Genomic DNA, 27,393 nt, shown 5'->3' with positions numbered 1-27,393 from the left:
GTGGAAGTGCGTCATGGGGCACTTGAAAACATAAAATATTTGCAATGAAATAGGTCTCGCATTTGCAAGAATTTAAGTGATTGACTTTTACAATGCCAATAGCTCAACGTTTTGAAAATGCGAAACCTATTGTATTGCAAATGCTTGTGTTATATTGATACCCTTAGTTGCTGTACAATGTTCCGCTGCCCAGATGGCTGGTTCTGTGCTACAAAACAGCACAAATAAATCATTGTTCCTGAATCTCACTTTCCTATCTGTTACTCTGTCCACTGATCGATAAAAACTAGCCCTCTTTAGAATTTTCAAATTCTCTTACCCTGGAGGGTTGGCAACCAGAGTGGAGACAATGGATCAAGCAATACTCAACCCAGTTAACCAGCATTAAGGTCAGTAGGCAGCCTCAACCCCGGAATATTAACATCTGTATTTCTGGCTCTACCGTGTATTCATGTAAATCATATGATCCCCAGGTGCTGTTGCACTTTGGTACAATGAATTCTCTCTTTTCACCCACTTGTAATTAAAGGCCACATTGTTTCTGTACAAGTTTTTTTATTTATGAGCTACAGAGATTTAAACGTAGGATAAAGTTGAATCTTTCACACGCATGTCCCCAAAGGTTTACAAATCAGTAATGGGCTTGTGCGGCCAGTACGGATACTTCTCCTTGTCGACCTTTGTCTCTGGGAAGGCTATGTTCAGGTCCTCAATTGTCATCTGGTCAAACGGAATCATGTTTTTGAACTGCTCCAGCTGAGGGGAGAATAAGAAAACCATGGGCAATAACATTAATTAGGTGTCCAGAATCACCAAGCAAAGACTAATAATTCAGAAGAAACAGCAGTTCTTAAACAGGAGCAGGGCGAGTGACTGTAACCTACCTCCTTTTCATATTGAGAAACACGGGCCTTAGAAGCTTGCACATACTCAGTCGCGTTCTTGTTCTGGAAGAGAGGGATGCGAAAGAACATTCAGCAAAGTATCATCAGAGTGGTGTAATTGAAGGAAGAAAATAAATCACGTGGGCGTAGCCATCTAAAGACTGGTATATCACAATTCTAGACCAGCCCTGCAAGGAACTTGCGACTAAATTTACTAATATTTACAAGAATCTAAGAGAAAGGGCTGACTAGGCAAACCAAAGACTGGCCAGATAAGAGGCCCAGTCTACCTCGCTTTAAATCAGTTTTCCTGCCGAATACATTTCCCTGTTCAACAGTCTGAAACAACTTTCAAACAGCTCCACTGCTGGATGATGTCTATTAGCAATACCTTCACTCCGTCATTACCTCATTGAATTATTACTTTCAACTGATTTTTCGCTGGCTGACCACATACTGTTTGTCCCCAAAAACATGGAAGTTTTGAGATCATTTCAATGTGCCTGTTGACATTGCTCCGGAAAGTATTGTGCGCAGATCACAACAGTAAACTGCTGAATGTCTCCTGAAAATTTCAGATCTTCTTGCTGTTACACTGCTTCATATGGATTTGTTATGTGGGGGTGAGTTGGTTGGTATGTTCTCTCATGTCTATCTGCAATATTTCAAAAGACCCAGGAGCAGAAGCATGTCATTGAAAGTGCACCTGCTCATTGTTCGTTCAAACAGTAGCAACAACATGCATACATTTCTTAAACAAAAGACACTACTGCAATGGCTGAGTGCCAGTGCTCTACGTATTGCATTTTGTTGCCGATCAAATTTTACGAGGCCTCGGCATTCCACGGTAAACTTCAACCCCATGTTTGTGAGGCCAAGTAAGGTTATTATATTCGCCTAACTTCTGACAGTAAAAAAAACCTGAGTACAGCTGTTTGGGGAAGAACAATCTACTGTGTCATCATGGCCATGACAACTAATTTACTCTTTAGCAAGTCCATCTTTAATGACAGACACTATTTCAAGCTCACTAGGTATATGTGGCATTGGCATGCTATCTAGGTACGTTCTCAAGAAATGGAGCGTAAATAGGGGGTACAATTTGAGTTAATTCTGGTGCAATAAACTGGCCTAACTAGCCGTTGTTGACACAATGACCTGCTGCTCTAACAATCCTCTATTGCTGGGTCATGTCAATATCTGAAGTACAGTGTTACAACTGGGTAATGCTAGTAATCGTGGAATGGACCCAAACCAATGGAGTCAAATGGTGCACCCACTCCTGCAATTAGATCCCTTACAGGCAAGCACTGCTGAATTGAATCAATGCTAGGCCATTTACATTTTTTAAATTCGACCTCCGAGATTACATCTCTAGATTACAGGGGTGCATTGCTCTAGTCAGAGTACCTCGAACTGTGCAAAAAGGTAAGGTGGAAAGAGCCAGTGAAAATTGAAGAGAATAAGAAATGTAATGAAAGAAGGAAAGAATAGAAGATGGAAAGACAAAGAGAACTGAGAGGGGAAAGAAGGGTGCTGAACAATGTGGCTGACAGGAGGGAATGGCAGCGATGAGGGAGTGACTGTGGGAGAAGAATGGGGAGAAACCAGGCCAGACGTAGAATAAGAGCGGGAGGGCAGCGGGAATAATGAAGAATGACTGGAGAACGATAGAGAAATGGATAGAGGGCAAGATGGACGGAGTTTGTGAGAAAGGGTGATGGGGAGCAGGGACAGCGGTAGAATATTACCGCCGAAACTGAGAAGCAAAGAAGAAAAAAAAGGAGACAGCATACTGAGACAGGGGGAGATATGCGGAGAGAGCAGTGGGTGGTGGGTAGGTATAGGGAAAGAATGAGGCAGAAGCAGAAAGTAATAAAATATCAATGGTAAGGCTAAACAACTGACCCATGGAAGGGATATGCAGGAGTGAGAATAAGGCAAGAGGATAAGATGCAGTAAATGATTTAGGAGAGTGAGAAAAAGAAGGCAAGTGGAGGCTGAGAAATGCAAAAGGGTGGAGAAGAGGAAAAGAATTGATATTTAAGAGGAGACCTTGAAAAACAAATAGGAAGGAAGCAAGAGGTGGAGGATGCATAAAATGAATAGGCAGGTATGCACAATGTACAGAGAATAAACACAATAGGGTGTAGAAAGTAAGTCAAAATGTTAACATAAATGTGCAACCTTTGAACTTAAGTCCACATGAGTCATTCGGTATTCGATCTGGAATAACAGCACTGGGGCATGGGACAACTGCATCAAATATTACAGAGTGTAGGAATCTTGCATATTGCACCAGAGATAAATCCACCACCAAGTCATACCTCACGGAATTTCCTTAGTAAAAAGACTGGAATTAAGAGTTCACAAGCAGGAATCATTGCAGAAACCCAGACTGCCCCAAGTTATTGCCCAGTCCATATAGGGACTACAGGGGGATTACCTTGGACGTCCAAATAATATAGGGACCAGGTGGTACCAATGGCAGATACACGTGAAAGCAATACTGCGATCACTGGGTACAATGACACTTAATAACTATGAGCCCCTTATACTAAGAGGCCTTACTATACAAAGATGAGTAATCCTACATAACAAAAAGGTAAACTTCCCATAGAACCAGGATTACGCAGTGACCGGTTATAAAGTTTGTCAGTATACAGTTATCAGTTATATGTGAAGAGCACAAAGTAGTCAAGCAAAACGTTTAAACATGCTTACAGATTCTGCTTCTTGAGCATTTATCTTAGCGGTCTGAGTATCAACAGGCTCTGGAATTGTCAATGCACTGAACTGCAAAACAGAATTAAAAAAAGATAAGATTAGGCATGATTCAGAAATAACCACGCTGCAAAAAACAAAATAAAACCATTTGGGGATATTCAGGGGCTCTGCACTTCCAATCAGCCTTCCAGACGCCGAGACTTCCTTCTCATGTAAAATACAGGATTTGAAAGATTAAGAAAAAGAATAAAGAAAAATTATCAGCTGACGTGTCAGATTTGTAGAAAGATGGATTTGCAGGCTTCCACCCCACTCTTGAAACCTCAGTGTATGCAAGAGAGTGAAAATGTCTAGCCCTGCTGTGTTTGCACAAAGGCTGCTTGCTATCGCTGCAAAAGTACCAAAGTCGGACTGAGCAATCTGTGCAACCAGGGAGGCCCAGACTTGTTTGAAGCCTTGTGAGCCACTTCTTGGACGAGTGCAAGTCAAAAAAACAAGGTGTGCACTATGTTCAGAGGATCACTCAGACCAGTTGATTACTCCAGAGCTGGGACGTGAACAAGCGGAGTATATTTAGGCACAGGAGGTAAGGAGATGAACATCCCAATAAAGGAAAGAGGATGTAGTATAATACCAAGAGAGTGGAAAGGGTGTGAGCAATAAACACACCCTTTATGTAATCTCTGCATGCAAAAAGAGCCAAAGCCTTTACTTTATGCGTACATAGAGGCACAATTTCACCTCTCCAATCTCATACCAGCGTATTTCCTGTGCAGTCGCCTGTTCTCACTTAACTAAATCATCTGTAAAGGACAGAACATTCTAGCCACAAAGATTTAAATTCATAAATTTTCTTCTCCAGGACACTGCCCTACCCCCTAGTCACCTTCTGCTCTTACCTTTGCACTGCCTGACAGTCCTGTCCAGCCTCACACCTGCTTCATCTTGTCTTTTTGGATATTTCTAAATTAGTTTAACTTCTTCTGAAAAGCATTAAACTTGACTGCTGTTAGGTTACATCAAATAGTACAACTACAGTAGGGTGGCCTTTACTCGGACCTTAGGCAAAACCAGAAAACGTAGGATCGGTCACAGGCTCTCACAGGAACGATGATCAGTGGGGGCAATTTAAACAAGCATTGGCATAGCCAACAGGTTTCGCCTTTGGGACCTTATAAATGTTTAGTTATCCAGCACAATATCCTTGGTGCAACAACATCAACTGTTGCAAGGCTAAACACTTATTAGGGGGCTTAAACTAGCGTAAATGCGAGACCTATTTCATTGCAAATACTTGTTTTAAATCATGAAGAAGCAGAGTAAGGTGGCCAGGGACCACCCCGCAGAAAGTGAGCTCAGATGAGCATGTGATCCATCAGAGGCATCAACCAGGAGAGGGTCGGAGCCGTTGAGGAGGTGGTGGGCTCACCCCCTCGGCCTTCCCTTCCAGCACCAGTGGAATGAAAAATACGGTATCAAATGCTGTTGAATCTTGCACCTTCACATATCATGGGATGTAATAAGCAGTCTTATGTTGGCCCCACAAGACTGTTTGCCACAGGGTGTACCTTTGTAACTATTCAGGGTACAAGGTCTCAGAGTACAGATAGCTCCTTTGTAGCATATTTTCTTTCGTCACTTAAGAAAATATAATATCATGCAAAGATCTGAGATCTTGGAACGGAACCACAAAGAGATAAAAGGTGTCTGTCATGCACTAGAAGATAAACTGTACAAATTGACTCAGCCTACTGATGCTTTAGAAGTGAGAATGGCCCAAGTCTGCCTGGAGGTCACTGAGAATGCACAGGAGGTCAAAGCCTTTGGAAAACAAGAGGCTGAGAGAGGATGAGGAGAGGTTAGAATTACACTCTAGAAAGAACAATTTAAGAATCCTGAATGTCCTGAAGGGGGTGAAAGGGCCCGATTTAAAAGCTTTTATCATTAAAATCCTGAAGGTGTTTTTTTTTCCAATAATAGGCCAGACCCTAATCTTGTGACCGACAGCCAGAGGATATATGGGAATACAGTTTAGGCAGAATCCCAACACCGGAAGAGATCTTGGTGAATTTCCATCCAGACCTATGCATTAAAGCAGCAGATCCTTTCATGCGCCCTAAAAGCCAATTCCCTGTTATGTTACAACTTCCTGCATCAGATCATGTCTGATGTTGAAAGGATTACTGCCCTGAAGCAGCGTGAGCTGGGTATGTAAATGGAGGAGCTAAAGGGTCCAGGAGTTTCGGTCCAGTTTAAATTCCCGGCCAAGCCGAGAGCCATGTGGCAGAATGAGATGCATAACCTCAGGGGAGGGGATGAGGCTGATTAACTGATCAAGAATGTTAAGCAGGCAGGAACCTCCAAAAGCTAATAGGCTACACAAGTAGGGGTAAAGACATTGGTGTTGCGTCGGAATAGCTAGCTAGAGAAAGGATGCTTATTTTGGTCTTTACTTTTTCTGTTTTCTTATTCATTTAGAGAGGGTAGTGGATTAGTTTGTGACTGGCAGGCACATATGGGGGGGGGGGCAACCTAATGGGGAGCATTATGGTAAAAAAAATCCTTAAATTAGCTGCGCCTCCTTAGAACATAGCAGTGATAGAAGGACTGCACTTGAAACCAGATTAAGTATAAAGTTAATGATGTCTTAATAAAAAGGATTACATGGAATTTCAATGGGTAAAGTGCCACGAAAAAGCAGCAAATGATGCAGGAGTTCTTGAATGGAACGAGGGTGCCGGTGATATTATAAGAAACCCAATTAAACAAGGGGAGAAATGCAAGCCTTTGTCCCACGAGCGCAGGAACAACAGAGCACATTGCTGGCAGCACACATGACTAGGAACACTGCACAAGCACATGTGGGTCCATTAATAAACGGATGGTGGTGCTTATAAATTACTCAGCCACCGCACTGTTTTATTAGGGATAGTGTAAAGAGTTGGAAAACATTTTACAGGCTAGGTACACTGCCTTTTAAATAAAGGCAGTAGATATGTGCATTCAAGGACACATTCACAAGATTGTTGACGCGTTGTCATTGTCACTTTCGACAGTAGGTGCCACTTAAACCTGCAATGAAATTTCCAGTTGGTGTCAGTTGTGCATAGTGTTTACTTGCTGCAAACGTCCTCGCTGGTATGGAACTTATTTCTTGTTCTCTTATAAAGCGTACTGGTGCAACTCCACGCTGTATAAAACTGCAGGATAAATAAAATTAATATTACTGCGCTTGGGTTCCAATACATCCGCCAAAATTCACTTATTCTTGCAACGTGCCGTTTTGGTTTTAGGGGGGGGCGAGAGGAGGTGGGGGGGAACTGTGCCTCCGTGGACTGTTGCGCGAACCACAGAGAAATGGGGCTTTTCTACCTTGAAACAATGGACTTCATGATCACGATATTTGAGAGATTACCTACATTGATACTTTCATTTTTTTCTTTCGTGAACATTCGGACCCTTGTGACCTACGGTGCTTATTGGTGTTTTCTTTCTCTTTCTCCTTTACCGTTAAATCTTTAGCTTGTACTCTTCCGTTTTCGAACACTGATTGACAAGATTTTAGTTACCATGCCGGGTTGGAATTATCACCGGGTTTGGAGTAAGATTGTGTTTAGCCACTTACTACAGACTTCGTCTTAAGTTTGATTCGGACCCAATAGCGGGGGCATACTAACAACCCACTCTCTTTCATTTCTCTCTCTCTCTCCAGTTTTCTTAGTTCTTCAAGTTTGGATTCAGCCACAGAGGTATTGCATAGACTTTATCAGAGCATAATTTGTAGTCATTTGTCACTGAATGTACACTGTCACTGACTCCCATTATATTTCAGTATGTATATATTTTTTTGCTCACCTTCACTGATTCGGTGATCCAATTACCTCAAGCACCAGAAATGTTGTATATACTGACGCTAAATAGGAGTGAATATGTCAATATGTAGGACCGCATAGGAAATTTCCTGTATATAATTTTTTATGATCACTTTTTTTAATGATCATTTTAACAATTTCTCTTTTGGTTTCCACGCGTGCTGGGTGGCGGTAGTTAAACGTGCCACCAAATGTGGTTAGCTGTATTGTTATGGACATGGTTTCTCCATGCTTTCTTCAAAGCGGTGTTTCGTAAAGCAGATTTGGATAGGTCTTGCGTTTTTTTTTACCTAATCCATGTTATCCCCTTCCACGCTGATGACGAGCTGCGCTCGTCATGGCGTAGCCTCCTCGCACGCTGATGACGAGCCCAGCTCGTCACGTAACATGCGCTTTTAAAAATCTCAGCGTACGAGCGGAATTCCGCTAGCGCGCATGAGGTTAATGCAGAGGGAGTCGTGGGTGGTCTGCTTGGTGGTTCCAGGTCTTGTGGCACTCTGCCTAAACCTCGGTCGGCTATGGAAGTGTTGTTAGAGTGTGGGCAACTATCTTGTACCCTTTCAAAAGGTCTTGGTGGTTGCAGTTCAGATTCTTTTTAGTGCAGTTTTAATAGATCTCCCATTTCTCATCTGGGGTGGAAAGATCCTACTCTGGGATCTAAAACGATGTGCTTCAAAGTTTGAAAAGATCAGTTCCGGTCCTGCATTGTTGTTTGGACTGTTTCTGTTGGATGTAACGCCCCCAAGTTGTTGTGCCATATATTTCACATGCAAATGTTGCTTTGATGTGGAAGTCATTATGTCTCTGTGTGTCTGGTACCTAGGTCTCCCTGTCTCCTTTTTTTCCTGCCCTAACCACGTAGTCTGGGATTCCTCCCAGCCCCAAAGGGGACACGTTTCCCCTGGTTTCTTGTCTCAAGAGAGTTCTTGCCTCGAGACTATGTCCGAGGCTCCCAGGAATACACGGATGAACAGATAATCAAACAGGTGTGGACCTTACGAGACACCTTAATGGTGTGAGCTATACCTCTGCCAAGATCCAATGATGGCTAGCACTACGGTCTTCGACATGAGTAGTATCTCTGCTATACTACCAATACGGGTCAGAGATAGCTTTTCTGTCAGCACTGAACAAGATCTCAACCAGCTGAACAAGGCATTTATGTGCATCGGGGTGGGATAGCTCTGCTTCCTGTGTCAAATGAGAGACACCTGTGCTGACTGCAGCAAGCATGGGCTATTTTTGCTGTCTGTAGCAGATGAGAGATAACTTTGCTGCAACCAAAATATCTTTCTACCAAGAGACTGATCCATCAAAGGTAAGGGGAGGCTCTGCTGTCTGTTGCAAGGAAAGTATTGATTATAGCAAGTGATGAGGGAGGGGGAATGTGGTACCGCCTGTGACAGGTTAGAGGTGGTTCAATAAGACAGCCGACCAAAGGATGGCTCTGCCATTAGTATTAAGTGGACAGCCTCTGGGTGGGTAATAGTCAATTCCCCGCCATTCTCAGCTCTCTGCCCAGGACCGCAATGACAAGCAGGCCTTGGAGCTCTTTTTCTCGAAAAGATACATTTACCTTTAATGCACAGTAAGACTTTCCCTAACCTCTTGCTAAAGAGCAAAGATATCCAAGATCAAAGGAGTGACAGCAAGGGCGTGAGGCTAAGCCAGGGTGGGCGTCAGTCACTACATTTTCTGAAGTTTTGACTTGTGGAAAGAAGAGGGGCACCACAGTATTTCACAAAAGCCATCACTTGGTCACTAAGAGTCGGGAACAGGACCTCAGTTAGTTGGGCCTAGCCTGCAGTGCTCTGGCTCTGTCCCTAGGCTACCGCTGATTAATGTGATACAGGGCACAGACCTCTGGTCCATTTTGCTTCAGGTTTTCTAAGACAGATGCTTTCAGTGGCCACATTCTGTTGCACTTTGATAGGAGTTCGATACAAGGCATTTTGTTTGCAAAAACATACTGGTGTTTTATTACAGTAATTAAAACAATGGCATATTTTCATGTTGACTAGACAGTGTACATACCCGTAATGCCTTAAAAATGTCCTTGCCATTGCTTTTCCGCAGTAGTGATATTTTGTGTAAAGCTGGTATTCAAAGTGGTTCTAGAAGTTTTTCATTTCTTCTGTTGGGTAGTTAGCCAACTTTCAAATTAGCCTTTTGCTACACTTGGCTTTCGATTGGTTTTCCTGTCAGGTAAATATGCCCCGTCGCCTTTATGCACAGCTTTACTGTTGGACCAAAATTAATGGTAATATGTTCTAATGTTCTAGGATATAATCATAGCAGAGATCATTTGTGGATCTTAACTGTCAGGAGGCTTTCTGGAGTCAGAATTATTAATAGTAATACGGAGACACGCACAAGTTTCATCAAGTCTCTGCTCCCTTTTGAGTCTGTACTCCTTTACCCGAATATTGGTATATGCTTGAAAAGAATACCAACATGAGCTGTCCTGCCAAGATCTACCAGTGAATGATGCAATGGTTCAACAGTGCCCCAAACAACTACTCCAAATCATGCTCTTTATAGTAAGTAGGTAGTTTAACAGACTGGGCAAAGCCAAGGCCAGATGAAATAGCCACAAACGCTGTCCTTTTTTTCCTCCACTACATATTCGTATGAGAAACTTACCTTCTTCTCAAACTCGTCAACCATCCCAGCACGGGCCACAGCTGTCCGATAATAGGCCCAGTCAATTGCTGGGGGCTTCTCTGGAAGAACTGCCAACCTGTTCAGTTATAATAAGATATGATTTAGAACAGGGATCTCCAACCGTTTGAGTAATAAGAGCTACTCGGGATACACAAAAATGGTGAGCTACTAATATTTGAGTTGTAACAGTAACCACATCATGGAAGATTACATTAGTGGCCACCATGTCCAAGATTAGCAGTAGTGCATCAGGAGGGTTGCCAGCAGTAATGTGAAAAAGGCTTTGTCCATTTGGAATACCTATGTGCAGGAAATACATGCCTGCCACAGCTGCAGTGCCCCTGGCACAAAAGTATTCATATTAGTAATAAGTCTCCACATATGATTTATCACTCAAAAATCACCTTTAAATATATTTTGGAAATTCAAGCCATTTTTCTCCACACATCAGCTTATGAGTTCTGAAAAAACACATTCTCATGATTACGCAATTTTGTCATCATATGTTAATTTAACCAAACAAAGTCACAGTTTGGAAGGCTGTGATGCGCACAGGAGAGTTACTGATAAGTAGCTGGAGAGCTACCTATAGTTCACAAACTACTCAGTGGAGAAGCCCGATTTAGAAATCCCATGTAGTCTAATGCATCACCAGATTCGGTCCCATACCATGCTCCTTCCATAGATTGCTCCCAGGGGCAAACTTACACAAGCTTGTACACAGATCAACACAGTAACAAATCAAGATGTGATATAGGTCAAACATGAAATGGAATGAGAGGCAACGAGTAACAATGCAATATTCTCACTATTGTAATGCAACCTTGATGCATCAAAAATTGATTAAGAAAAAACAAAAACTTTATTCTTAAATAGTGACATTGTACACTATCCAATATGCATCCTTCAGTGCTGTGGAGAGTTCATCTATTGTGAACATGTAGTGATAAGTCAAGCCCCCCTCCCCCCGCTCCAGACTCACATGATGTTGCTAACCTCCATTTATTCCATAAATAACCCTCCCAACAGCAAATCTTACAAGGTGATTCAAACTGTCCCTGCAGTATCTGGGGCTTCAGCACTAGTCAACTAGTTATGGATGAGTCGCATTCCTTTCAGCATTTAATAATGGGAATTTTTCAAAGGCTATCTATTTTTTGGTCTGGTGTGGCAGTACAGCCATTTGCAAGCTCTATTGTTACAAATGTTTTAAAATATAAATATAGTGACCTTTGGCTCAACCCACTGAAATATTTCTGTCTCGCCTCCTGCTATTTGTCATTAGGTGTATTATTCCACCTCCTAACCCTAAAATGTATGACCGACGATTTTACATCTCAAATGTAATGTGAAAAATCACATATTTAATTATTTACCTCATGAATGTGTTATATAAAGCAAGTCTTGTTTTATATAATTTCACTACAGAAGGCTTTAAAAAATAAATGGCCACGAATCAAAATGCAAGTCTGATCTATTCGCTTTACCAATGATTGTATGGTTTAATTTGCAGTCCTTCAAAAGGCAACATCAGTTTCTTACTTTTGAAGGAGAAGATAGGAGAAACGTACACAAGTCCTCGTTTGTATCCATGAGTCCCTGACCAAGTGATTGTCTTTCTTTCCAAACTTTTTGTTTATACAAAAGTAATCCAAGATGCACAGAGAGCATGATAAGAGAGAAGTCCCTGAAGAGTATACTTTCGCCAGGGCTGATGAAGTTTTAAAAGGACTCTGAATACCACCAGAACATGCTATGCTAGGAGTTCCACAAGCATAATTTAACCCAGCGAGTACTATTAGTGTTTTTTCTTATCTGGTCATGTTTCAGAAGTGCTTTGTAACCTGGTGTAGAATGTTCTAGGGAACATCCTCAAAGCCTCCTCATCAGCCTGTTCTTGCCTCCCTAAGCTCCAGCTGCTCCCTTATCTGCATTCCCAAGTCTTTTCTCACAAGCAAACTCCGATAACTGCTCCCACCTCTGTCCCGCCAGCATCTACTTTTCTGCACCTTCACAAAGTTTATTCGTGGTTACCTTATGATGTGTTACTTCAAGGCCATCATTAAACAAATATATATATGGGCCCTGGTTCTGTATTACTAACACAACAGTACTAAGACAACTTTCACATGCAGTCCCTCTCTTCAAAGCAGGCAGTGGTGGGATTCAGTCCCTTCCAGCCAACTATACAAGCACCGTACAGGCTTGTTGAATCTATAATGAAATGAAGCAAGTACTCCTAAGAACAATAAAATAGGTAGTCAGGAAAACATAGGATGCGGCTCCACATTCACTATGTCCAGATCAGTGATATCAACATTGATTTGCCACAAAAGGGTGCACTGCTGTTCTTGTTACTGAACCCGAGAGGTCTAAAGAAAAAAAAACAACAACATCCTAATGACGTGAAATACCAGTTAAAAAGAGAGCATGGATTAGACAAAAAGTGAACTCAAAGGAGCCTCATCTCCTTTCCTGGTTTCCCCTTTGACCACATCAGAGCAGGAACAAAGCAGGACACACAGCAACAAGTTAAAAATCAGCACAGAAACAACACATGTTAAAAATCTGAAGGCAGCATGGGCAAACCATAGCCAATATGCCAGGTGCTGCCACCAGAACAGCAGAAATGTGTGAATAGTTAATGCAGAGATCTCCTGTGTAAAATGTAAACATAAAAAACACCAGATAATGTATCACAGAGACAGTTCGGGTCGGGTGAGGAAAGAAAATTCTCAAGTCACATAAAACCAACAAAAATAATAGCCAGTTTATGCTCATTTAAAAATCTCCAGACTTGAAAATAATGTACATTCTAGGCTTGCTACAAGAAGCTACCTAGATCTACAGCCAGAATATGACACTATAGACCTGGAACAGGCGAGGATGCATCTCACTGAAGGTACCCATTTCATACACTTGTGTTATAAGACCTAGTCAACCTGTAAAAAATGTCATTTATCCAACATTGTTTATAGGACACTTCATACTGAGCAAAGGACACTGCTTAATGAACCACTATGTGTTCCTTTCCAGTCTCTGGAGTAGTCCTTTGTTGTTTCTGCAAATGACCAAGGTGGTCCTCTGAAAAGGATGCTTCACACTCCTTCAATGTTGTCCATTTATTTTCAATGCGGGAGTCACAATGTACTGAAATTTTCCCTTATCCCAGATCACAGCATATATTTAATCTGTGTTGTTCCTTAGGCAGCGCAGGTGCTAACCCCCATACTTCCTACTTAAGACAACTTACTTGGCGGTTTCAGAGAATCCTACGGCCAGCACATTATCACTCTGGTAAAACGCTTGGCAGGTCGGAGGGTATGTACAGTACAACTTCAGCTGGAGACCCACTGGCAAAAGCGACTTTTATACTCAGCCTTGGTCATCAGTAGATTGTCTTAAAAGGTTCCTGAAATCCCATCTACTGTCGAGTAACTCCATTCAACTTTTTGTTCCCAAATTTTCTATCACTACAGACTCAAAGAAGGATGAGAGCGACCTCATGGGCGAATAGGAAAGTTTGAGGGTTTTTTAGAAGAGCTACTTAAATACAGTTATTCAGAAGCCCAAATCTATGTTTTCTGTCCGCAAGGATCTTCTACCCTCCCTTGTACCGAAGTGGATGCAGATACGGACAGGCTTAATTACATTCAACACGCCATTAGAAAAGCATTCACACCATTTAGAGTGTGGGTCACGGTGTGTCACAGCTTAGAGGCTTCCTCTAAATGTCACATTCTCTATGCTTTGCAAAGCATTCAGCTGGCTTATGCACACCACCCACACAAGTGTACAGATAGGTAAACAGGTTGGGTGCATTTCTGCATCATGTCAGAATTTCAAAAGCAATCATTTTGGCTCCTGAAAGAACAGAGATGCTATTTCTTCTGGAGAGGCATATTCCTGTACTGCAAGAGTCGCTTAATGTGGTTCATTCTTCTCTTTTATTAACTTCTGCTGCAATCAAGCACTCAATCATAAAAGGTTAGCCATCTAGTTCCTGGACAGATTGAGCAAATAATCAATGATGCAGGTTTTTAGCACCTGGATAACCTCGCGTGTGATTAGCCGCACTCTCCAAATCAGAGTTGATTGCTTGATTTCACTGTGTGGGAAATAAACCTCTTAACTTTTCATTTCATGTTCTTTATTACCCACCGGAGCTTTGTTGTACAGATGGACATTCGTTTTGAGAATAAAACTGACACAAGTTAAGTCTATTCTCTTCCCTGCTTAGCCACCCATCATTTTACTTTATACCTACATATCAGTTAGGGACAGAAAGAAGAAACAGAGTGTAAAATGGGATACTAGTGTGCTTATGCTTGGTAGATCAGTCCCTGTGCAGGCAGTAGCTTCCACTACGGTCCGCAACTAAGAGGTCATTGATCGCCCTTTCGGGGCTACATGGGTGGCCTATATAGAGTTCATATATTCATTGAGGGGGGGGTGTAGGGAGAGGGGAAGTGCACACCATAATTACTCTCTTTTGCAGGAGTGCACATAAATGTATGTACTCTACTGGGAGCCATGCTTTTACGGGTATTACCCTATTTTCACGACTTATCACCTTAATGGCTCCTACACCCTTCAGCAATGCAGCACTGACCTAGATGCAAGGCTGTCATTCCGGGTTTTCAGACCGATAAACATGGCCTTCTGACTGGGCGGCACCCTCTCTGCAAACGCCAACCAGTCAATAGCCTTCACAGCAGCTCTTCGGCTAGCCATCTTTCAGCTCGGAAGGGATGATGGTAGCACCTGAAGAAACAGAAGTAACAAATAAGACACAGAAGGTGAAACAATCGATTGAAAAGGATTTAAAACGATAATGTGGCAGAGGATGGCTCTAAAACAAGGTGAGGCAGTGCCCTCGGACCTTGCAGTTTGACATGCTGAGCCAAACCCCTTACACATACCTCCATAACAAGCAATGGGGTATGGCAAAACTTCGGGATAAATACTTAGTCTTAAAAGGTAATGTGCCAGTAAACATTTCTTACAAAATGATTTCAGTGATGATATCAGCGATGGTTCGAAAAAGAGAGGGATAAGTATGACGTTTTTTCTGTGCTGTGAGCAGATATAAAAAGCACGTCACTAAGTGGGGCTACGGCATGCATCATGTAGTCTTGTGAAAACAGCTCAGAAGTCTCCGACTAAAAAAAGCCACCTCTGTGCTTGTTCAATGTCACTGAAACCTACGGATGAGGTCTGCTTCACACCGGAGCAATCTTCACTCTTTAGGCTTCGGAAAACCAGACAAAGACGTTAGATAAATGCAACTGCAAACAGGGTTCAGGACAAAGGTTTGTGATTTTATTTAAAATTGGATCAATACAGGAACAAGCATTGGCAAAGCCAATAGGTTTTACCAACGCAAGATCTATTGACTTTGCCGATATCGTTTAGCTATGTTATACAGCAGAGTGAAGTGTCATGGTGTAAAGTGGTGTGGAGTGGGATAGAATGACGTTGGGTGGAGTGGGATACAGTGGTGTAGAATGCAGTACAGTGGATTGGTGTAGAGTGGCATGGAGAAGCACAGAGTTGATTGGCATAGAGAGTGAAGTGGGTTAGAGAAGAGTGTGGTAGACTAGAGTGTGGTAGACTAGAGTGGAGTAGAGTGGCATGGATTGGCATAGTGCGGAGTGGCATGGTGCGGAGTGGCATGGTGCGGAGTGGCATGGTGCGGAGTGGCATTCATGGAGTGGTGTGGGGTAGAGTAGCGTTGCAATGTGTGTAGTAGAGTGGCACTGTGTGGACTAGAGTGGCATACAATGCAGTGGTGTAGAGTGGTGTACAGTGCAGTAGCAGAGTGTAGTGATGTAGAGTGGTATAGAGTGTAGTTACGTAGAGTGGTGCAGAGGCTCGTGGCACAGAGTATCATGGAGTGATGTAAAATGCAGTGGCATAGACTAGCAGTACGTGGTCTGGCCCAGAGTACAGTGGAGTAGAGTGGCGTAGAGTACAGTGGTAGAGAAGATGGGATAACAGTGCAGTGGCATAGAGAGTGCTGTGGTGCAGAGTAGAGTGCAGTGGCATAGAGTGGTGTACAGTAGAGTGCACTGTCCTAGAGTGGCACAGAGTGGAGTGGCGTAGAGTGCAGTGGTACACAGTAGAGAGCGGTGGCATAGAATGCAGTGGCACTGAGTAGACTTGCAAAGAGTAGAATGGAGTAGAGTGGCACAGAATGGTGTAGAGTGCAGTGGGGTACGGTGGTGCAGAGTTGAATGGCATGGCGAGGTGTAGAGTGGTGTTTAGTGGCTTGAGGTAGAGTGGGGTGGCATTATGTGAAGTGGGATAGATTGGCAAACTGGCACTGTGTGGAGGGGCGTGGCACAGCGTGGAGTGGAAGAGTGGACTGCCACAGAGTGGAGTGGTGCAGAGTGCTGCAGAGTAGAGTGGTGTGTAGTGCACTAGAGTCTAGTGGAATAGAGTGGAGTGTAGTGGCACAGGAGAGAATAGTGGCATAGAATGGTGGAGATTAGAGTGTAGTGGCGCAGAGTAGAGTGGCATACGATGCAGTTGCACAGAGTAGAGTGCGGTAGAGTAGTGCAGAGTAGGGTGATTAGGCAAAGTGGTGCAGTAAAAGGGCAGTGGCAGAGTATAGTGGTGCAGAGTAGAGTCCAGGGGCATAGAGTAGAGTGGTGTTGACTAGAGTTGCATAGAGTGCAGTGGCATAAAGTGAAGTGGCAGAGTATAGTTGTTCAGAGTAGAGTGCAGTGGCATAAAGTAGATTGGTGCAAAGGGTGTAGAGTTATGCAGAGAAGAGCAGAGTGCACAGCGCAGAGTGGTGCAGAGTCTAGTGCATTGGCATAGGATGCAGGGTAGGGTGTTGGGAGGGAAAAGACGCAACATGGTAGCTGGACGAGAGAAGAAATAGAAGCTACATGGATTGAATTTGGGAGACTGACTGAAAACACAAGCACTGACAGAGTGCTGGAACACAAAGAAAAAAATAGCTCAAAAACTAGAGCAGTAGATAAACACAAGTACTTGGTCAATGCTCCAGGGAAGGGCCAAACACAAGAATAGGACATGACGCCTGTGTGCCATGACAAATGAGTGCAAAGGTAACAAGAGCAACGTTAAAGTTAATAAATGGTACGCTATGGGTGGGCTGCAAGCCCAAATTATGTAAACATGTCTTACAAAAACAGCACATGCTCAGTCTAGGCGAAACCAAAAAACAGATTTGAGCAGCCATATCGTAGGTTGAGAAATACAAATGCACTGGATGAGCTCATAAGAATAGATTTGCAGCTCAGTTATTAAACAACAGGAGTCTAACCTCTGAAGGACACTGAATAAGCACATTTCGTCTGCACAGAGCAAAGAATTTCCGAAATAAAAAAGGGCATCTGCACCTTCAGATCAAAGAAAAATAAAGCAATTTTTCTTACATGAACGGATCACTAGGGGTTTTAATTTAACAAAAGCATTTTGAAATATAGATCGCCACTAAGTAGTTATAGTTAGGTCAGCTGTTCCACAGGAAAAGCGTTTTTGTGTTGCTAATAACTTTGGTACCGTTTGACGAAGCTCCACAAAACTTTCCAACGAGGGGCTACTTTTTGACTAGTTTGTGCATGGAAAGTTTCGGGGTAATCAGACAAGCAGGGGGCGAGAAAAAAAAAAGGGTGTTGGTCCCAAAACATAAAATCCCTATGCATTTTGAATAGATTTTTTAAGACGGGCTACAGAAAAAACTGCAGATCATAATTACACCAAATTTGGCAGCAAGCTAGATCTTAGTCCACAGATCTTGCAGTTTTGTGATTTGGTTTAAATCCATTCAGTAGTTTTGGCAAAATTAAGGTTAAAAAAGAATCCTATTTGGACGGTTGGGCCCGTAAGAATCTCAAGAGACTCTTGCGGGAGTGCAAACTTAAAAATAGAGCATTCCGATTGGCTCATGGAGCTTCGTTTCCCCTGGACCATCTCGCTTCTACAGAAGCCAGACTCTTGAGGGAGCGAGCGATCTGATTGGCTGCCAGCAATATGAGAAAAATGTTGCTGGCAGCCATTACAGGACTCTGGGACTTAGTCCCCTGTCCTGAACATATTTAGAACAAAAATACAAGTGGGCAGTGTACGGCCCCTGACAGAGGCCCCGGGATACACGCCAGGGGGAAAACTTTTCAGAATGGGGACAGCCTGTGTGCCCTCCTCCCCGAGCCTCTACAGGCCCTGGCTCACATGCTATGTCCCAGGGAGCCCATCCCCAGGGCATAGCAGTTTCCTAACATGCACCAGTGAGGGGTTGAGAAACCTGTTTGCATGGCAAGGTATGTGTGGGTAAGGGGGAAAAATTACTGGCTTAAGTGATTTCCCTAATAAATATACCAACAAGAACATTACAATACCAGTCATGCAAGCAAAAAACAGATCAAGTGGAAATCCTACCAACGAACAAAAAAAAGGTAATACCTTAGTTTTTACTACTAAATGCTTCCATGCTTAAAAAAAAAAAAAGAAATTGATGCATCAGTCTTAATTTGTTTATGTATAGCCCAGGTGAGATCCAAACACGGATTGTTGCTGAATGGAAAGTGCTACCAGTAGAAGGGAAGAATTTAAAGGACCAATAGTCCTTGAAGACTGCTAGAAGCACTACGGGTTTAAAAAGCACATGATTTATAACACTTTACAAATTCCATAATTGATTAACTTGCGTAGTGTTTCCGTCAAAAAACATTACCCGCTACAAGAAAAATGCAGCTAATCCAACTCAATGAGGGCCAAGGTGAAAGTCTTTATCTTTTCAGCAGAAAGAAGTATAATGGTTCGGATAAAAAGTTGGGAATGTTCTTACTTGCCTCTTAACTTTAGGCATACGATAGATGCTGGTGAAAAAACAGACTTACTGGCCCTGCCAATGCTTAGGGTATTCCCTAATGCCTCTTACTGAAAATCAGACCTACTGGCTCTGCCAATGCTTGTTGATGTTTTTTAACATCGCAAATACACACGGTCTATCTTCATGCAAATTAAGAGTAACTGATGAAATAAAGTAAATTCGTTGTTCCCAGATGCCCTTTTATACAAGGTGGTCTACGGTTCCACAGTACGTTGTAGCCCTGGTTCTCTAATCCCTGCCCCATCCACGTTTCCTTTCTTCAAGTTGTCTCGTTGCTTCCTTAACGCTCCTTCATTTCTACTGCCTCTCTCCCTTGAACTGCACTTCCATCTCATACCATCAGAATATGGTTATTTGCAGGGATTCCTGCTCCATTCTGTCAACTGCACTTACCGGTGCTCCGTGGTATGGCGACCGGAAGTCAAGAGAGGTCACCGCTGCTTCACCACGAAAGGACGGAGAACCCACCAATCAGACAGTGCAATGCCTTCCGCACCAGAAGTCAGTACAAGCCCGAAACAACATGGCTGACGAAAAGTCTTTCACCGGAACTTACGATACTTCCTCTCCAAATAAAAAAAAATCTATATCAATAGTTGAAAGAGGACAAAGCAATCGAGATGAACACGTGGCGGCCATGTTGAAGTGGAAAATAATTCAATGCTATATAGGACGCATTTCAAACCACTGTTTTAGCGATGCCGAATGACATGTTCACTTTTGCATTTTCAGAAACAAATGCAAAGCTGTGATTCTAGGAGAAATCATTTAATCTCACCGTGCTCGAGAAAAGAAAAAAATCTGTGTTTGTGTGTAATCTGGTGCTAATATAAATCGTTGTGATGCCACGTTTGCCATATATAAACTGTTAAATAAAAAAAAATACCATCTAGAACTTTCACGTCTGCCGGGTCCGTTAGCGAGTAGCGTAGTGTATTTTAATTGCGTTTGTATAGCGCTTGCTACCCAAACAAAGCTTTGAAGCGCCTTATGTTGGGCAGCCACTGCTCCGGAGCCCACAGTTAGCGATTAGTCTAATGTTTATTGGTTATTAGGGTGGATTGTTAGTTAGGTTGGAGAATAAATGAGCCAGAGGAGATGCAGGGGTATTATTTAGAAAGGAGGTTTTGATGTTTGAAATGAGATGTCGGCAATTAGCAGAAATGCAATAATAGAGGTAAAGGCAAATCTATAAGTGACAGAGTAGGCTGTGTTCAGAGGAGGTGTGCAGGGATGGAAAGTGTTATTCTAAGGAACAAGCATTTACAATGCAATAGGTCTTGCATGAAAGTTTTAGCTATTGGCGTTGGAAATATTAATGTTTCTTTGATTTTTATTTTTTGTCATCAAATTTCCCAACAGCAGAAATAATGAAAGAAAATCAACGAAAAAAGGCAAGGGTGTAGTAAAATAGGCTGTTACTATGTGTCCCTGTGGGCCTCCTCTGTTAGCCATATAAGGTACTGCACCCTTAATGCAATAATAAAGAGAAAGATTGCAGCTGAGCATACGTTTCCATTAGTTTTTATTGAAAATGAGATTTTTGTTACCTTGTACTTAAAAGTTGCATTATTAAAATAAACAACAATGGTGCATTTTTAAAACTCAAGCTAAAAAAAAAAAAAATCTCACTTCCATTAAAAAGAAATGGAAACATATGCTCAGTTACAATCTTTTTTTTAGGTTTCGGCTACCGTCCCACTGAGTAAGCAGTGGGCGGAGCCGAAATCTTTTGTTAGTAGTATGGGGGCCTGAACACTAAGAAGTGAAGGCAGAGTTGGTCTCTACTTCGCTGTTAGAAAACCAGCTCCCGACGTGTAAGTTAGAAAGTGGATGTGGTTCGGGTGTCGGGTGACACAGTTCACATTTTGCAGTGGATGTTCTGTTACTTCTCTCCTCTAAATAACCCCTGGCAGCCTAATTCTGAGTCGTCAATCTTTTTGTGTGCAAATAATGAAAATAATAAATACTGGGGACATTTGAAGGTGGTGAGGTGGAAAAGTTCAGGACGAGTGCCCACCGGCGAGCGACTGCAGAGTGAGCCCAAGCAGCCTAAGAAGGGTATTCGCGTCTGATGGGCACTGTCCGGTGGCGAGCGCCTGGAAGTAGCCTGCTCTGGCATGAAGCGCTATTCAAAGACGAAACCCGATCAATGTAAATGACGTGCAGTGCATAAATCAGACAACGGCATCTCTACTTCATTATGAATTTTCTACAAAGAAGGCTTAATTAGAAGGAGGTGAAAGCGAACTTGTATCACAGCATCTTATTTCCTGTTTGACACACGTCTTTTCTGAGGACAGTCGTTCTTACCTTGTTCAGCAAAAAGCACGCATGAGTGTGTAGGACTCCCACAAGATGACGCAAACCTATTAAGCCTGGGAATAGTTTGTGTTAACTTCAGAGCTCAGCGCATCGCTTTCTCTATTTATTAACAACTATACGAAGGACACATTGCTTTCAAAAAGTAGATTGTTACTGTAGTTGTCAGCACCTGGGAATGGAAAAATTTATTTGGCAGATTCTAAACAGCGCAGGCGTAATCGTGTAGACCCTGTCGCACAACAGCCCCGCGGTGCAGCCCAGGCGCCACCCGGGCCGTACTCGCGTCATCTGCTCCTATCTGCTCCCTACCTCGTGCCCAGGTACTCTACCGTCCCGGTCTGTGCCGCCCCTGATACAGTTCATTGCTCCTTATAGTGCTCAGTGCCGGGCAACCTCTGCTGTTACCCTCCGAGACTGCTCCGCTGCGGTTCCCGTCGTTCCCCCTAGCTGCTCCCATCGCGGCCTCCCCTTTACCCAGAGACCACAAGCTTCCGTACTCCCGCTCATTTCAAGTGTTCCTCCTTATCCATGCAACCCGTTATGCAGCCGCACCCCTTGTCACCTTCGGTTTGCAGTTCCAAGCAACTTCTAGTGCTCAGTTGTTCGTCACATCCTGTATACCAGTTCAGTACAAGTATGCTGGTAGAGCATCAGGTCCCAGCTGAACTGGACCGAACATATGCGGTGCACCCGGCGTGTCTCTTCTTTTTAGCAATGCAGTGCCTTGTTTTGGAACTTTCGGCTTGGCCCCAGGTATCTCCATCAATTTAAGAACATCAGCATTATTAGAACATTTGTAGTTCATCAGGATGGCACTTTACTTAAATCTTATGTCGATAGTCTCTATTTAAGTGTAATGCCTTATGCTTTTACTGTGCATTGAAATGCATAAAAGAGAAGTTCCCAGAACAGCAACGCCACCTTAAAAAGTAGTTGGTAGGTACGTTCTTTGTTGGGAAGACCTGCTATAAGCAGTAGGTACCCTTAATTGACGCGATGATAAAGTCTGACTGCAGACAACAGAGTAACATGGCTGTACGAGGGAGAAGGAATTGATGTCATCGTCGTACATATTCCGTTTTTCAAACCGTTTCAGGGGCCACCTGTTGGCCTGGGTTGTCTGCATCGGTTTATCATTAAGTTTAGCAATCCACGCCTTGCAGTAGGGAATGTGGACAAGTTATACCACTCGACAATGAAGGCAAGTCCTAGATTCTTTGCTGCAGAGAGGGTTTGATACACGGTGTTCGAGCGGTAACCTGTTAGTGAGGTGTCAAATAGTTTTTTTAATTTTATTTTGTGTGAGGAGGCTACTTCCAACTTTAGATGTGGCTAGGTTGATACTAAATATGTTGATGTACTGTTGCAAGGACAATTGTTCGTTGGGAACGAGTAATTTCCACCCTTGTGGTGGGAGTATGAGGAATGCAATGTATTCCTAGACGACCCGTTTTTTCAAAGTGTAATCTTTCCTCGTGATAGAGGTTGGTTGTTGTTTGGCTCGAGTTGTAAAAAGTTTAATGCGATTGTGGGTGGAGGGGGGTAGTGTTGTTAAGTGCTCCTTGGATGCGTAGGAGACAATTAACCAGTAATCCTTGATATGGGGTTTAAAAAGTCCTTTTGATTTGCTACTGTAGCACTTGGTTGGCTGCAGGGCACACGTCCTATAAAAAGAAGTGGGGGTGACGGACAATATGCAAATGACCTCTTGACGTCACATGCTGAATGTGTCTCGGTGTTTGAAAATTACACTGGGACACGTTCAGCATAATTCTGTGTCCACCCTGTAAAAAGAGTGGTGGGACGCTGTGTACCTGCCTGTGCCCCCGAATCAAGCCCTGATTGGCTGTAATCGACTGGCTTTATGCAGGATGCTGTGTTGACGTGAAATGCATGAGCTAATGGGCTATCCGTTTTGCATATTTTAAGTTCTGTGGCATAAGGGCCCAATGCCCCCCCCCCCCACCCCACACACACACCCCAAAACCACACGCACACTCCCAGTGTCACCGAAGGAGAGCCCCCGCGAACTATGAAGGCTGACCCTCCCCCACCTCTCGCCCGCAGACTGCACCTGTCTAACCCCCGTGATTCACGGTGACGTCTGTTACATTACCGGGCACTGTGGGTCACAGCCGAGCACTTCAAACGCTGATTTATGCCTCGAGACTGCACCCTCATCTAAATATTCGCATTATACTACACATGTATGCTGGTGAGCACCCAATGTTGGGGGGGGCTCTGTGTGGGTGTGTGAGGGGGCTCGCAGTGTGTGGGGGGCTCTGTGTGGGAGTGGGGCTTTGTGTGGGGGGCTCTGTGTGGGTGTGTGGGGGGGCTCTGTGGGTGGGTGTGTGGGGGGAGCTCTGTGGGTGTGTGGGGGGCTCTCTGTGGGTGTGTGGGTGTGGCATTTGCGTGAGATTAAGCTATTGGCATTGTAAATGACAATGCCATTTATTTATCTGTTTTCAAAACCAACACATAAATAAAAATGTTGTCATTTAAAATGCCAATAGCTCTAACTTTTGCAAAGGCGAAACTGTTGCATTGTAAATGCTTGTTTATAATTGCATTAAGGATGCAGTACCTTATGTGTCTAAATGTGGTCCCTTTATAACTCCACAGGGACACCTAGTAACCATTTGTGGTACTGCAATTGTTTCTTCCTCCATTAATTTTATTACTTAAGCTACTGCTGGGATATTTCTTGACAAAAAAAACTGTAACAAACATCATTTGCAATACAAGTAGCTCAAACTTTCAGTAATGCGAGACCTATTGCATTGCAAATGCATGTTTTGTAGTACTGCAGCTCTGTGGTTCAACAAACTGCAAAGCTCAGGATTACTATTACCTAATTTGATGGTATTGAATTTATTGGAGTCAGGTTGCCCTTGCCATGACTCAAACATAAAACCTGGCTGCAGTGCTTAATTTGTTCCAGTGGTTTCCGGTGCTCAGCACCAGCAATAAATTGTCAGCACCGGAGCTTGTAAAAGCCTGCCACAAGGTGGCTGTACAGATGAATAAGGCTGGTAGTAGTAAAGTAATCCTTTATTCCATGACAAGCAGGTACATCTCTCTTCTACCACAACTCTCCTTCAACTGACTCCTCAACTCTACATTCTGGAACGTGTCTACAGAGCATCAATCAGTTGCCATAACGCTGGATGCATGCACTGCACCCAAGACACCACATCTTCCCTCTTTAAATTTGAAAAGAAAAGTAAACTAAAAACAATGTGAATAACATCATAGACATCATAGAACAGTAAAATACATGTAAAGATAATACGAGATAAAGTGAACAATGTGGAGTATAGTGATACTTATAGTAGTTGTGTAACCCCACTTCTTTTCCACAAAATGTTCCAAATGAAAAAAAAAAGACTTTACATAACATAACTTCTAAATCGCACTGGAGCTCTCATTGACTTACCAACGCATGTAGTTATAGGTTTGTTACTCGTAGCTTGATCAGGTAAGGATGCATTGACAGGAGAAACTTCATAGCTAGAAGGAGGTTCCTTCTCACAATTGATAACTTCATCCCACATCCAATCCATCGATGGTGATTTGCAATTTTTTTTTACAATCAATGGAAACATTACCTTTGCATTTTGCTATTCTGTTGTGATGCCAAACCTTATTATCGCTCAATTTAGCAAATTTAGAGTACAGTTCTGTAACTTGCAAGTGGGGGGGAGAATTTACTGCACCCTTTTTAGGTCGAGGACCGAAGGCTGCGCTTGCGCAGTCTCCGGGAGGAGATTTAATGATTTGGAGTATGGGGGCTTGAACCCGCCTCTCTCCTCCTCTCTCCTCCATTGGTAGGCTTCCTAAACGAAGGCCAGCCATTGGAGGAGACAGGCATCACTCCAACAAAGTCCCGTCTCTTTCAGATTCGGGGGCGTGTTTTTTTGCGTTCTTTCGACTGTGATGTCATCCGTCACTCAGAACGCCAAAAACACGCCCCCGAATGCGACATTTTCAGATGTTTGCGGCCGCCATTTTTTTCTTGTTCTACTTAGCTGGTCGGACCCACTCGAATTCGACAGAGGTCGTGGAGTTGAGATAAAAGGTTGACCGCGAGTTACATGACAGAATGGCAGAGGTACGTCTTTTTCTTCGTTCCAGGCCATGCTTTGCCATCTTCATCTGGGCTTTGTTTAACTGACTGCCAGGAGGAGGCCACCACTGCTATCACTAACAGTGACCCGGGCACAGGACTCGGGGCTCCACACAGGTCAATAGGTGACACGGCGTGTTTTCTTCAGCACACTCTGTCACGCCTTTCCTAGAACCCTGACTCTAGCGCGATAACTTACACAACTATGACTGTTTTAGACCAGGAGCTGGCGGGAACAGATTAGACTCCTATTTCAATATGAAAGGGCAGGTCTACGGGAACACTCCAGCACAGCTCAGCCTCCGAGAGGGGAAGGCAACGGCACATGTGCTGATAACCGCGGTCCGCCCCCTCTGCAGTCCTTGCACCCGTCCCCCGCCTTGGTGAGAAGCGAGACCGGCAGTCCTTGCACCCATCCCCCGCCCTGGTGAGAAGTGAGACCGGCAGTCCTTGCACCCGCCCCCCGCCCTGGTGAGAAGCGAGACAGGCAGTCCTTGCACCCGTCCACTGTACTGGTGCAAGGGGGAAGGCAACAGTACATCTGCTGATAACCCCGGTCCGCCCCCTCTGCAGTCCTTGCACCGTCCCCCGCCCTGGTGAAAAGCGAGACCGGCAGTCCTTGCACCCGTCCCCCGCCCTGGTGCATGGGGGAAGGCAACGGCACATCTGCTGATAACCCCGGTCCGCCCCCTCTGCAGTCCTTGCACCCGTCCCCCGCCCTGGTGCAAAGTGGAGTCCGGCAGTCCTTGCACCCGTCCCCCGCCCTGGTGCAAAGTGGATTCCGGTAGTCCTTGCACCCGTCCTCCGCCCTGGTGCAAAGTGGAGTCCGGCAGTCCTTGCACCCGTCCCCCGCCCTGGTGCAAAGTGGAGTCCGGCAGTCCTTGCACCCGTCCTCCGCCCTGGTGCAAAGTGGAGACCGGCAGCCCTTGCACCCGTCCCCCGCCCTGTTGAGAAGCAGAGTCCGGCAGTCCTTGCACCCGTCCCTCTCCCTGGTGAGATGCAGAGTCCGGCAGTCTTTGCACCTGTCCCTCGCGCTGCTGAGATGCAGAGTCCGGCAGTCCTTGTCAGAGGTTCCAGGGAGCAGCTTTCATTTAAGAGCTTGTTGTAGGAGTAATATTACTTTTGTATTGTATATCAGGAGGCAATGACAGAAGCAGCAAAATACCAGCGGGGGGGGGGGGAGGCACCTATGCGCGCATATTTTTAAGCCACGCCCCTAATTGCATCTGCCCAGTTGTTTCATTCCATGTAAAGCTCTGCTGGCACCCCAGATGTGCGTCTAATTCAGATATTTCCGCTGAAGTGCAATGCTCTTCTCATTCAGGCAGCGCTGTAGTGTCATCTGCAGAGCATGAGGGGGTTTGGAAGGAATCTAAAATAGTAGGGACTGCTGTCATTAGTAACTGAAAAGGAATGTTATGTTTGTGTCCCTTTTGCGGTAGTCAGAATAAAACAAACCCTGATGGGCCTCTCTTTCAAGGTGTAGTTCTGGTTTTGTCTTTTCTGCTGGTCTGAAATGCTGTTTTCAGCCCCTTGAAGCTCTGACACTACTTCCTGCCGGAGCCTCTGATTTGGCAGTTTTGTTCTAGAAAATTCTGTTCTTGTCTTAGATGTGAACACTCAGGGAGTTTGGAATTAACTCTTTCTCCTAGATTCGCAGACGGAAACATGAATGTGTGTGTGTGTGTGTGTGCGCGTGTGTGTGCATCTGTGTATGTGTACATGCCTGTGTGTGGTTGCCTTTGTATGTGAATGCATGTCTGTGTGTGTGTGCGTGCCTGTGTGTGCCCATGTATGTTTGCGCATCTGTGTGGATGCGTGCCTGGGCGCGTGTGCATATCAGTGTGTGTGGGCATCTCTGTGTGTGTGTACATCTGTGTGTGTGCGTGCCTGGTCGTGTGTGCGCATCTGTGTGTGTGTGCATCTCTG

General features: G+C 44.0%; 1 protein-coding gene across 2 annotated transcripts; it reads right to left on the bottom strand.

Annotated features, from left to right (window-relative positions):
* Positions 1-538: 538 nt before the first annotated feature.
* On the bottom strand, positions 539-19,798 carry ATP5PD (ATP synthase peripheral stalk subunit d). 2 transcript variants are annotated; one of them, XM_086930792.1, is made up of 6 exons: positions 19,407-19,798; positions 14,760-14,911; positions 10,127-10,223; positions 3,609-3,680; positions 885-947; positions 539-756 (listed from the first exon to the last, which is right to left on the bottom strand). In XM_086930792.1, the coding sequence occupies exons 2-6, from the start codon at positions 14,879-14,881 to the stop codon at positions 625-627; spliced, it is 486 nt and encodes a 161-aa protein (XP_086786918.1). In that variant the 5' UTR covers positions 14,882-14,911; positions 19,407-19,798; the 3' UTR covers positions 539-624. The 2 variants fall into 2 exon arrangements, with proteins under 2 accessions (XP_086786918.1, XP_086786919.1); XM_086930793.1 differs by lacking the exon at positions 19,407-19,798 and adding an exon at positions 19,200-19,277.
* Positions 19,799-27,393: the final 7,595 nt, after the last annotated feature.

Source organism: Lissotriton vulgaris, chromosome 7 (genome assembly GCF_964263255.1).
Source record: "Lissotriton vulgaris chromosome 7, aLisVul1.2, whole genome shotgun sequence".
NCBI classification, from domain to species: domain Eukaryota; kingdom Metazoa; phylum Chordata; class Amphibia; order Caudata; family Salamandridae; genus Lissotriton; species Lissotriton vulgaris.
The sequence above is the reverse complement of the archived record's forward strand: the minus strand, read 5'-3'. Positions and strand labels throughout refer to the sequence as shown.

What these genes read in the sequence shown, in the direction of transcription:
- ATP5PD (XM_086930792.1), bottom strand. Translation starts at nt 14,881, where the DNA reads ATGGCTAGCCGAAGAGCTGCTGTGAAGGCTATTGACTGGTTGGCGTTT. An exon ending in AATGACAGCCTTGCATCTAG is followed by an intron (nt 10,224 to 14,759) that starts GTCAGTGCTGCA and finishes ATAACTGAACAG; the next exon opens with GTTGGCAGTTCTTCCAGAGA. An exon ending in ATGCTCAAGAAGCAGAATCT is followed by an intron (nt 948 to 3,608) that starts GTAAGCATGTTT and finishes CCTCTCTTCCAG; the next exon opens with AACAAGAACGCGACTGAGTA.